Source organism: Silurus aristotelis, assembly GCF_946808225.1.
Source record: "Silurus aristotelis genome assembly, chromosome: 23".
Lineage (NCBI taxonomy): Eukaryota > Metazoa > Chordata > Actinopteri > Siluriformes > Siluridae > Silurus > Silurus aristotelis.
Window position 1 is genome coordinate 7,115,343 of NC_139596.1, and position 12,385 is coordinate 7,127,727.

Here is a 12,385-nt window from a genome sequence, read left to right on the forward strand (position 1 = left end):
ATAAATTTAAGTCCAGCTGTAATACTTCTGAAGACCATGATGACAACTTATATGTTTTGTAATAATTGGTGGTTTATGAAAACGAGTATCACATTCGACTCCGCTCCACAGATAAATTTCCACAAATTCTGCTCCGATATTTTTCCGCCTTTTTCTCTTGCCACAAACTCTTTAGTCTCTCCTGGTCCGATGAAGTCAGATCCTCTGCATAGCGCAGGTTATCATTAAGAAATTGGGCCTTTTTTCCAGCTTTCCACAAAGTATCGCGGACAACCCTTGAGGTAAACAGCATGATGATGGTATCGTGTTGTCTTCTCTTTTTCCAAAACGATGCACCGTGCAAACGTCAGGGAATTTACTTGACCTCGGGGCATGTCTGGCTGTAGATACGAATTACTGTGGATCTGATGTCTTCGCGGTTAGACTCGTGTACCCCGAATAATCTTTAAGTTCCATCTACGAGAGTATCTATTAAAAATCTAAAATGAGGGTTTCACTAGTCCCCATGAGACTCTCGAGATTTAAGCCTGAAATCTACATCTTTCACATTCTTGCTCAAAAGTCTTTGATCTTGATAGTATTAGCGTTAATCATTCCTTTAAGAGCATCAGAGTGATAACCGACGAAGAGGGTGGAAATGGAAGCAGAATCAGCTTTGCTCATCAAGATCTCATGCAGCTCCATACCAGCGATGTTGTCTTATCACTCCTTGTGTTTTTTCAAGTTCAAGTTTTTTTGGCAAGTTTAGAGTTATCAGTTGAAATGTAATATGCAGAGAGCATTGAATATTGGCCAAGAGCTCTTAAAACTTCATCTTAGCAAGGCGCGATCTTGGCACCTGCCCTCCCAGACAGACGCACCTTCCGGTCCAGCTTCCGCCTTCACATACAATTGGGGTTATTTTTGTGAACTTACTTTATTTTTACATTTTCAAACTTGGAATACATATGCTACATTCATAAAAAGTGAAGTAATTATCAATCATTTCCCCCCATTTTTGCAATCTTTCAAGTAATCATTCAATTCTGTTGTTAAAGCTGCTTGTTTAGATTGTGAAGAAGGAATGAAGTTAATCTACCAGGTGTATTTATTCATTTTAACAGGCCCCCACCAACAGTACATCAAGGTTCTGCAATAATAATCCTTTCACAAACCAGAGCAAATTACAAGCAGCTACATGCTTTTATTTTCCAACGGGGAAAGGAGAGGAGAGAGGAGGATAATATATAAAAAACGAAAAAACAAAGAAGCACAGAGTCCTACAAATGTGGAAATTATCATGGGTTTCGTTGCTTTTTTTTTTTTTGTACACGATGGCCTGTACTGAAGAGATCAACCATGAGGTCACATTTATTCAAATTATCCGTAAAGGTCATCATCGTTGTCCTCGTTTAAGACAGCCCCTCCACTGCCACCTGCAGAACCTTGACTTGGTCCACCTCCAGCCTGATTACTGGAAGGGAATCTAAGAGAAAAAAAAAAAAAATAGAATAAATTATTTTCACAAAAAACAAAAAAATAAACAGCTATTTTATGCGTGTTCTAGCTAAGAAAGGATTTTACCTGAAGCTGCCAAAGCCTCTGCTCTGCTGCAGGGTCTGTGCAAACATCTCATATTTGCGAATGTCATTATCGCTGACTGAGCGACGGGCAAAACGCATAGCTTCCTCAAAGTGGTCCTTTCTGATCTCAGGCACTGGGTCGTCCTCCTCCACTTCCTGAATTTAAAAAGAGACAGAAGATTGGACATATAACCGCTAAAAAGCCAAACAAGATCACAAAATTAGTAAAAAAAAAAAAAAAAGTGTCACCCACCATAGCTGATGGGTTCGTCTGCCTCTCACGTTCCCTCCTGATCTCGTTCTCGATGGACTCACGAATAGCCAGTTTGCAGGCTCTCTGGCAAATTTCTGTCAAGTCGGCACCAGAGAACCCGTTGGTCATCTTGGCCAGGAAGTCCAAATCTACTTCCTGAAATAAGAGAATGCAGAATTACAAAAACAAAACTATACAAGACTTGATGCTTTTAAGTGACTGCCACTGATTTAGCTCATTTTTGCCACTTTTATAACCACACATTATAAATTGATAAAGCACTGAACAAGTGTTGAACCTTTGCGATTGGAGACTTCCTGAGGTTAGCTTTAAGTATGGCCATGCGGGATTTCTCATCAGGCAGTGGGATGTAGATAAGCTGATCCAGACGGCCAGGCCTGAGAATAGCAGCATCGATGATATCCGGTCTGTTGGTGGCACCGATGATGAAGACATTCTTCTTGCTGGACATACCATCCATTTCGGTCAGGATCTGGTTAATGACACGGTCAGCTGCTCCACCGCCATCACCCACGCTTCCACCACGGGCTTTAGCGATGGAGTCCAACTCATCAAAGAAGAGCACGCAGGGGGCAGCTTGACGAGCCTGAAGAAGAAAGGCGGGTTGTTTTATACAAAATAAATAATTCAATCACCTTTTATAGATCATCTGATCTAGAATAACAAATGGATCTTGGTTATATTTAGAACACACATTTACCCTTTAAATTGAAAGTTTCTCACCTTATCAAAGATCTCACGAACATTAGCCTCAGACTCTCCAAACCACATGGTCAACAGTTCAGGGCCTTTAATGGAAATGAAGTTTGCCTGGCACTCATTGGCAATGGCCTTGGCCAGGAGGGTTTTACCACAACCTGGCGGCCCATAGAACAACACACCCTTGGATGGAGTCATACCAAACTTCAGGAACTTGTCTGGATGCTCCACTGGATACTAAATAAAAGTGAAAAAGAAATTACACTCCAAACAGTGCAAATGACGATATAAATCTTATGAACCTGCATGGGGATAAGATGGATTACCTGCACCAGCTCCTGCAGCTCTCTCTTGACATCATCCAGTCCACCAATGTCCTCCCAGGTGATGTTGGGCACCTCAACCACAGTCTCACGCAGAGCTGATGGGTTGCTCTGGCTCAGGGCCCACTGTAAAGTACCATGAAAGACTTTGAGCTTGCATATTATTTTAGCCAAATCTGTAATTAATGCATCAAATAAATGTATCATAACAGATTACAGTACGCATATGATTGTTTTACAATCTTCATACCCTAAAGTCATCCATGGTGACAGCCAGTGAGTTCATGACCTCTGCATCGATTGTTTCGTCCTCCAGGTCAATGAGGTCCATCTTCTTACGAATGGCCTGCAGTGCAGCCTCTGAGCAGAGGGCAGCCAAATCAGCACCCACATGGCCATGGGTCTCGTTGGCAACCTGAATAACAAACATCAAGGATTAACAGCAGCAATTACATTTGGCAGTTTACCAGTTTAAAATACTGAAATAAAAGTTACATAATTGCCATGTGCTATGATTTACCTATTTATATACAATTACAGGGGCAATTGGAAAGAATGGACGGGGGGGGGGATAAATATAGTGGTGTGAAAAATTGTCACACTAAAAGTAAAAAGATACAAGTAAACACATAATGCAGTTTTTAAATGAAGGTTTTTATTATTGAGTGAAAAAAAAAAATCCAAAACTACATGGCCCTGTGTGAAAGTGTTTGCCCCTAAACCTAATAACTGGTTGGGCCACCCTTAGCAGAAACAACTGACATCAAGCGTTTGCGATAACTTGCACTGCGAGTCTGTTACAGCGCTGTGGAGGAATATTAGTCCACTCATCTATGCTGAATTGTTGTAATTCAGCCACATTGGAGAGTTTTCGAGCATAAACCCCCTTTTTAAGGTCATGCCACAGCATCTCAATAGGATTCAGGTCAGGACTTTGACTAGGCCACTCCAAAGTTCATTTTGTTTTTCTTCAGCCGTTCAGAGGTGGACTTGCTGGTGTGTTTTGGTTTATTGTCCTGCTGCAGAACCCAAGTTCGCTTCAGCTTGAGGTCACGAACAGATGTTTGGACATTCTCCTTCAGGATTCTTTGTTAAACAGCAGAATTCATGGTTCCATTTATCACAGCAACTCTTCCAGGTCCTGAAGCAGCAAAACCACCCCAGACAACCAGACTACCACCATATTTTACTGTTGGTATGATGTTCTTTTTCTAAAATGCGGGGTTACTTTTACACCAGACGTAACGGGACACACCTTCCAAAAAGTTAAACTTTTGTCTCGTCAGTCCAGAGTATTTTCCCCAAAAGTTTTGGGCAGACCTTTTTTGCCCAGTCTCTTTCGTCATGAATACTGACTTTAACTGAGGCAAATGAGGCCCGCAGTTATTTGGATGTTGTGGGGTCTTTTGTGACATCTTGGATGAGTCGTCGCACTGTGCTTTTGGGGTAATTTTGGTCGGCAGGTCACTCCTGCGAAGGTTTTCCACAGTTTCATGTTTTTGCCATTTGTGAATGATGGCTCTCACTGTGGTGCTCTGGAGTCCCAAAGCTTTAGAAATGGCTTCATAACCTTTTACAGACTGGTGGAAAGTAATTGAGAGCTCATTTGTTTCTAAATTTCTTTGGATCTCAGCATGATGTCTAGCTTTTGAGGATCTTTTGGTGGTCTTCGCTGTCAGGTAGGTCCTATTTAAGAGATTTCTTGATTGTGAACAGGTGTGGCAGTGATCAGGCCTGGGTGTGGCTGGAGAAATTTCTCTCAGGTGTGATAAACCCGTTTTAACAGGGGAACAAACACTTTCCTTGCCCTGAATGTTGTGTTCACCTGTTATCTTTTACTAATATTTAAACTAGTTTGATAATCTGAAACATTAAAGTGTGACAAACATGCAAAAAAAAAAAAAAAAAAGGAAATCAGGAAGGGGCAAACACTTTCACACCACTGTACATGCATACACACACACTCAACTTAGTCTAATTGCGTTCAACACGTCCCATGTCAATTATATAATAAACATTCACTGCACAAGTCTTACTAGTAAATGCAAATAACCACCCAATATATTCTCCCACACAAAACACAAACCTGCTCCAGATCAACATCATCAGCCAGCTTCATGTTCTTAGTGTGAATCTGCAGGATTTCCAATCTTCCTGTAGCATCAGGAATGCCGATATCCACCTCTCTGTCAAAGCGTCCTATAAAAGGAGAAATGGTTGATCAAATATAAATTTAAGTGTTCTAAATAAACAAGTATACTTAAGCTGTCTAAAATGTCATTAATTCCTTTAAATGACAACAATTCACTTGAACTACAGCACTTGGAAACCAGCCAGAGAGTTGCCAACAATACAGAGTGGAATGAGGAATCAATCCTTCTCCAGTGAACATCTTAAATAAGAATTATTTCCTTTAGACATCTTATATAAAAAACCTCCAGGCCAAAAGAACAACAAACCATAATAAATTAATACTTTAGCATACAACCTAGATGCATACAGCATTTCATTTTGCAAACTTCTGTCTGTTGTAATATTTTGCAGCATCGGTTCAAAAGCTGGGGGAAAAATAAAGGCCCTTAAAAAAAAAATATCTAGCAATTTTACCGAATCTCCTGAGAGCAGGGTCAATGCTGTTGGGTCTGTTGGTGGCAGCCATGACGATGACGTGAGCCCGCTGCTTCAGTCCATCCATCAGGGTAAGAAGCTGAGACACGATGCGCCTCTCTACTTCACCGTGAGTCTGAGGAGACCAAACCAGATCAGGTTACTACAACACAGAAACTTCCCACTGCATAATACAGGAGCAGAAAACCCAGCTTTTTAAGGCAACACCGAGCCAAAAGGTCATGAAACTCAAACTGTGTACAACAAACAAGTACACATTAAATCAAATAAACGCGTTCATTTATCCCTCTATTGAAAAAAAAAAAAAAGTCAATGCAATTATTATTGAAAGACAAATAATCTATATAAAAGCATTTTAGCAAAAATAAACACTCATCCAACACAACAGTTCCTCACCTTCTCTCTCTTGGGTGCAATTGCATCCAGTTCATCAATAAAGATGATTGCAGGAGCGTTCTTCTCAGCTTCTTCAAAAGCTTTACGCAGGTTGCTCTCAGACTCACCAGCCAGTTTACTCATAATTTCAGGGCCTATGGCAGCAAGAACATAAAAACATTAATTATCTACAAAGATTAAGAGCATTTACACCAGGATTTCAGGGTTCATAACTGTTTTACCGTTGATCAGGAAGAAGAAAGCTCCTGTTTCGTTTGCGACAGCACGAGCAATCAGAGTTTTTCCAGTTCCGGGGGGACCGTACAGAAGAATACCACGTGGAGGCTGAGCCACAAAGTGAAAATCAATTAATCATCACTCAAATCTGAGATTAAAAGTGTCTTAAATATGCTTGATTCCTTACTTTCACACCAATGGCCTTGAAAAGTGCAGGGTGCCTGAGTGGCAGCTCCACCATTTCTTTGATCTGAGCCAGCTGCTTCCTCACACCTCCAATATCATCATAGCCGACTTCATTCAGAGATTCTTCCTCATCCTGTCAAAACAACCAACATTTGTGTTAAAATGCTGCAGTTATATTTTGCCTCCCAAACCCGACATCAAATACAATATCATATTCTGCCATTACCAACACTTAAAAATATATAAACACCCTAAGAAAGCAAAGCATATAAAGTGTTCTATGATGTTTAGACCATTTAAGCTTTTTGGCAATAAGTAGTCTGAAAATCCAGACAGTTAAAAAAAAAAAACGCTGCCAGATTGCTCTAAGTAGACATTTTTAATTGTTGCTCAGTACTGAAGTGATATTGTAGTAAAATAAACATGACAAGATCAACCAGAAACCACAACTCTCATGGATCACTTATAAATCGTTGTTTGCCTGCTTAAAAAAAAATAAAAAAATACAAAATAAAAAAATCGTGCCTTCAGAACTTTGATCTGATGCATACTATATTTCTGGACCTGAGAGTAGGTGTGTAATCAATTGCTTGAAACTGAAGTCCTTTTATCAGCTTTCTTAATTATGCTGTTAAACAGTAAGGACCAAAGAGAGAAAAATTGGAAAGGGTAAAAAAAAAAAAGAAAAAAAAAAAAGAACAAAAAAAAAACTTTACATACTCTGTGCTTAGGATGGGTTTGAGCTGAAGATCTTGATTAGAAAGGTTTGGACAGTGGTTTTGAAAATAGAATCTTACAGTTCATAAAAACCCTTTGTGCTCCTGCACAGTATAAGGACATTAAGGATAATTTGACATTTGCCTTTAATGCAAAATGTTCTAGACAACATTTTACCTGGGCTGCAGTCTAAAAATAAAGAAGCAGTGTCAGAATTACACTAATCTTTATGCATGAGAATAGGAATAGAAACAACAATGGTAACTGAGGAGCATTGTAAGTTTTGTCTAAACAATTACATTCCTTAATCTGCCTACCGATTATTAGTAATAGTGACCAAAAATAAATAAATAAATAATAAAAATAATAATTGTTTCCCTCTCATAGTTTCTTCAAAATGTTTATTTACTACTAAATGTTTAAATACATGCATTGTTTCTACGGTTGATTTGGTTCTAGTACACATGGATTTAATATCCAGAATAGATCAGGTGGATCGGTGCAGGAAGCCTAAAAGCTTTGCTTTGCGTGAAGATGCAGAACTTGTACATTTCTCTTACCTCACGCTTAATAGGTTCTCCTTCACAGTGAATGACAGTGTCTGGAGCCACTATACAGTATGGGCTAGGGTCAGTCTCCACCACTTTAAACTCAACAGCACGCATGCCTCCTCTCACCAGGAAGATATCACCTATTGAAAAAAAAGAAAAACCCTTAACAAAGAATGCAATTATGTGTTCTATGAAGAAGGTGTAACAAAATAAATAATTTTAACTACATATAAAATGATGTTCACCTTTGCGGATTGGCCGGTAAGCCTCTAGGAAGTAAGGCTTTAGATACACCTCAAATAAGTTGCCAGTTATTCCCTCCACTGTGTCATCAATGGGCAGAACATGGATCCGTTTCCCGTACTTCACATCTGGGCATGGCTGAATGCTAACAAATAGAACACAAAGGATATCTTTACATATATTTTGACTGCAAGAGCACACGTCTAAACTGTAATATTGCAAAACATCACAAATCACTGAAAAAGATTTTTTAATAGACAGCAGTGTTACCTGATGACATCTCCGAGGCGAACCCTGAGGTTATTACGCACCACTCTGTTCATGCGCACTTTCTCATCTGAGCAGCTATCATCAGACAGAACAATGCAAACAGTCTCCCTCCTTTTTTTGCCCTTCATCAACACAGTGTCTCCCCTGAAGAGCTGAAGCTCATCCATCTTGGCCTGAAATTGAGACACATTGCATCAAAATCAGACACTTGGGATGAACATCCATCTCAGGTGATCTGATCACAAGTGGAAAATGTTTACTGCTTGTGTTCTGGGATTTCATCCAGCTTCCAGTGACTGATCAAATTTCATGCCGTAGCTTTCCTTTGTTTTGTCTGTAAAGGTGGCTAGCAACATAAGTAAATTATGGAACAAGTCACACTTGCTAAAGTGGTTTTAATGGGATTTTCTTTACTCCTTACAGCTTAAGTAAATTTGTAAAGCTGCAATTTTACTTTATTACATTTAGACATGATGAAATGTTCACATGCCAAATGATGGGTATAGTACGCCAATTGGCAAACACCATAATAAGATGCCATATTAAGAGTGCTTAATAATGAGAAATTAAAAGCCATTTAGGATTTTCTAACTAGGTGCTTCGGTGATTAAACTACACAATCCTGTCCAAAGTGAACAGATTAACATGCACATAGGAAAAACTACTACATTGAACTGCTACAAAATATCCTCTTTATTTTTAGTTATAGCCATAAGTAATGCACTTTGAGAATTCATTACAAAACGGCCTAATAAAAATCAATATATTTTACATGACCTTTATTGGACAAGTTGCACAATATGTGTAAGTGATTCTGTAACATTTTGTAGTCCCTGATCAGACCACTGTAGACCATCTTCAAGAACCATTTCACACAGGTACACTTCTCTGCCCACTTGTGATTCTATCATCTGAGACAGGTGCTAATACAAGGTTTGAATGGTGTAGTATTTGCTACCAAAAACAGACTGTTTTATTGGCCATGGGCATACCTGAGAGAGGGAGACCACACTGTTATCTTCATTGATCGATTCATCAACAATCAACCTGTTGGGTCTGTTCTTTTGTTTTAGAATGGCAGTAGAAAGATCATCATTTTTAGGTCTGTGGAGGATCAAGCAAAGGATACAATAATTATTCACATACTAGCAAACAAGAATATAAATAAACAAAAGCATATTTAAAAACAAATTAACCTGGCAACATCACCCTATTTCACTGAAAACGAAAATGAAAGAACTATTAAAAGACCGACGCAGTTTCATAATGTCAGTTCATTCAAATGCACAAGATTAGATTTTATTTTAAACAAAATCAGTGGTGCGAAATACACATGTGGCCCAAACAGAGCTTCACTCCAGATCTTTTTACTCTTGATTGATTAGTGAATCGAATCATTTGGCTCGGTTCAATAATAAGAACCAAATGGCAAACGGATCACTACCACTTTTCCCCTAAAGCAGAAAGTTTGCAGTATTGTGGCAGTTGTTTTTCGTCTGATGAATACTGAAATACTTCAGTCAGATTTTCCCTTTTTTTTTTTTTACATTGACTAAACATCACCACTTCAATTTATATCATCGCAAACAACATTAACATGATCCCCTTTGTTTCATTCACACAGCTGACAACAAAAACAGACACTCGACGGTTCGCGGAGTTTCGCGAACCGTAGAGTGTCGACTCGTTTATAAACGACTCACCATGAGCCGTTTATAAAGAAGCCTCTATCGACATGTACACCAAATAATCATCACAAAATAGACTCCAGGCTGGATTAATAAATAAATACACGTGGACTAATACAGTTTACTATTAAATACATCGAGCTTTCGGGGCCGCTCCATCTTTGTGAGCAAGACTGTCAAAAGCAAGGGTTAGCATTACGTGGCGTGAACGAACCAATTTGGAAATCATAAATTATAGCTAAGTAGCGTTATATAGATTATTAAAAACGTCAAAATGTTAATTTGATAACAAAACGCCCAAAGTGTAGTGAATACAGCCGGAGAGACTACAGGCTTTATCAGTACACGATGGCCGAATGACACAGCAAATGTCTGGGCTTGAACCTGACCCTAAATCTAGCAGCAAACAAGAACCAGGGTGAGAGTGAAAACCACCGGGGTTTAGTCTGAAAATGAAGTAAATCTGATTTATTCGGTAAATTATAGTGCTATTTATTTTTATTTTTTGGGAAATTGACGCTCAGCTTTATATCACGGATCAGCTCGAAGCTAAAGCTAGTCGCGGGTTTGTGTTGAATAAAATAAACAATATCAACGGATTGGTGAATATTCATTATCGGTGTGAACAAAACAATTAAGACATTATATAAACGTTTATTTTTATGTAATCACATTCGGACATACTATCAAACAATGACTTAACAACATGCCTGATGCCGGTAGGCCAAAGCCTGACCCAGAGAATGACTCAGTATCGTTGGTTAGCTAAGAGCTAACCAAAGCTAGCACATCATTGTAACGGGAAGGTCTTGCCTGGCAAACGTGATGTATAAAATATAATAATTTCGAGCTTTAAAATAAAACTATTATCTACATATAAAGCTCATTATAGCCATTTTACATGTAAATGAGTGAGCGGTTTAACGGCTCAGCCTGGGCCATCAGCAGCGCCGCTAGCTAGCTAGCCTAGCTCCGGCTAAACTGCGACGCTGAACACACAACTTTTAATACGCGCACAGAAAAAAAGACCTGAAAATTCTGCGTGGGTTTCATTTATTTTTTTACTCACTCGCCGCCCGAAGCCATCCTCCACTTGAGACGCTATAAATAAGATGCAGAAATGTAGCCTTCTTAAAGAGTCAAGTCCAAGCTCCGCGACAGCACTTCTTCTTCTTCCTCTTCACCCCTGCAATGAATTTCAAAACGTCAGCTTAGCTTGCTAACATAATCTGCGGAAAGACGCTACACGGCCACCGACCAATCAGACAGAGGTGTAGGTGTTAGGAAGGTTTCCTCTCATGCTCGATGGACCAATTGTAAGAGAGTTTCACTATCTGGTGTGCGCTAATCAGGAGATTGTATTCGCCCCAGCGTGTCAATAAAAACACGGTACAGGATTCAGAACACTCAAACTTTACTGGGTTTATAATTGATCGTATGTGATTCTTGCTGTCATCTGGTAGGTAGACTGACCTGCTATTTGGTAGGTTGAGCGATGCTGAATGACCTGCTGTTCAGTAAGCTGCGATGCTGCTATTGCTAAGTGTTCTGGCCTTTTATGCTCTTGATGGAGAACGGTGCAATGTGATGTCAGAGGCAACTTATCATGAGGGGTAAACTGTGTATCTCCCTCCAGTGGTGAAGCGTCGAAATATAACGGAATGGGATCTTCAACTCTGCTTACATCCAGCGCTACCTCCGATCCTTTACTCTATGCCACAGTCTCTAAACCATGGGCGTAAACAGTTGAGTTCCCCCTCCCCTTCCTCACAGTGATTTGACCCACTGCCTGCTTTCCCAGTTCATCTCACCTACTCTACACACACGAGTCAGGTGTGTGTCTGCGACTCAATTAATATTCAACTCCATTAACTAGGGTATTTTATTTACTTTAAATAAAGCGATTCTCTTTAATGTAGTAGATGCAGACTCACTTACAAATTAGTTGCGGCAAAAAATGCTGATTACCGATTTAATTTTCCACGAATCCGCTATATTAGCGATTAAAATAGCTTTACAATAGCTTGTAGCATAGTCCACTGCAGCTAACACGCCAAAGCCGTTTCCCATGCAGTGTTTTGTTTGGGACGACTTGGCATAATGTTAACATTAACGGACACAATTAGCATATTGTTTATCTGTGCATTTACTAAATGAGCACTGTGCTACGTCTGAACTGACCCCACTGTATTTATTTGTATAATCAATTTCTATTCTGTTCTTAAGTGTCTTAATTAGTTTTAAATAAAAATTTAAAAAAAAATTTAACTCCTTGTTTTGCTTTGTCTTTGAACCTGAGAAAAACTTTGAAAATAACCATATTGACACAGTCTCCATGATACAATCTTGTTCTTCTTCTTCTATCAGCTGCTCCCATTAGGGTTTGCCACAGTGGATAATCCGTCTCCATACCACCCTGTCCTTTACATCTGCCTCTTTCACACCAACTACCTGCATGTCTTCCCTCACCACATCCATAAACCTCCTCCTTGGCCTTCCTCTTTTCCTCCTTCCTGGTGGCTCCATCCTCAGCATTCTCCTACCAATAACTCATGTCCCTCCTCTGCACATGTCCAAACTATCTCAATTTCGCCTCCCTCACCTTGTCACCAAAACGTCCAACATGCGCTGT

The 12,385-nt window shown here is 39.5% G+C and overlaps 1 protein-coding gene and 1 long non-coding RNA gene across 2 annotated transcripts; one reads left to right on the plus strand and one right to left on the minus strand.

The window, feature by feature from the left end:
* Positions 1-1,163: 1,163 nt before the first annotated feature.
* On the minus strand, positions 1,164-11,480 carry vcp (valosin containing protein). Its single transcript, XM_083526853.1, has 18 exons — positions 11,227-11,480; positions 10,823-10,939; positions 9,058-9,169; positions 8,066-8,238; positions 7,798-7,940; positions 7,562-7,692; positions 6,286-6,417; positions 6,104-6,206; positions 5,883-6,016; positions 5,466-5,601; positions 4,945-5,057; positions 3,109-3,273; positions 2,862-2,984; positions 2,560-2,772; positions 2,114-2,422; positions 1,816-1,971; positions 1,564-1,718; positions 1,164-1,465 (listed from the first exon to the last, which is right to left on the minus strand). Exons 2-18 carry the CDS (start codon positions 10,837-10,839, stop codon positions 1,360-1,362), a joined length of 2,421 nt encoding a protein of 806 aa, XP_083382979.1. The 5' UTR covers positions 10,840-10,939; positions 11,227-11,480; the 3' UTR covers positions 1,164-1,359.
* Positions 3,254-6,383, plus strand: LOC310718333. Its single transcript, XR_014531110.1, has 2 exons — positions 3,254-3,564; positions 3,672-6,383. It is a non-coding gene; the product is annotated as an uncharacterized lncRNA (long non-coding RNA).
* Positions 11,481-12,385: the final 905 nt, after the last annotated feature.

Bases quoted from the DNA above. Each gene is read 5' to 3' on its own strand.
- vcp (XM_083526853.1), bottom strand. The intron at 6,017-6,103 runs GTAAAACAGTTA...TTGCTGCCATAG, and splicing joins TTTCTTCTTCCTGATCAACG to GCCCTGAAATTATGAGTAAA. The intron at 5,602-5,882 runs GTGAGGAACTGT...TGGTCTCCTCAG, and splicing joins TTGCACCCAAGAGAGAGAAG to ACTCACGGTGAAGTAGAGAG.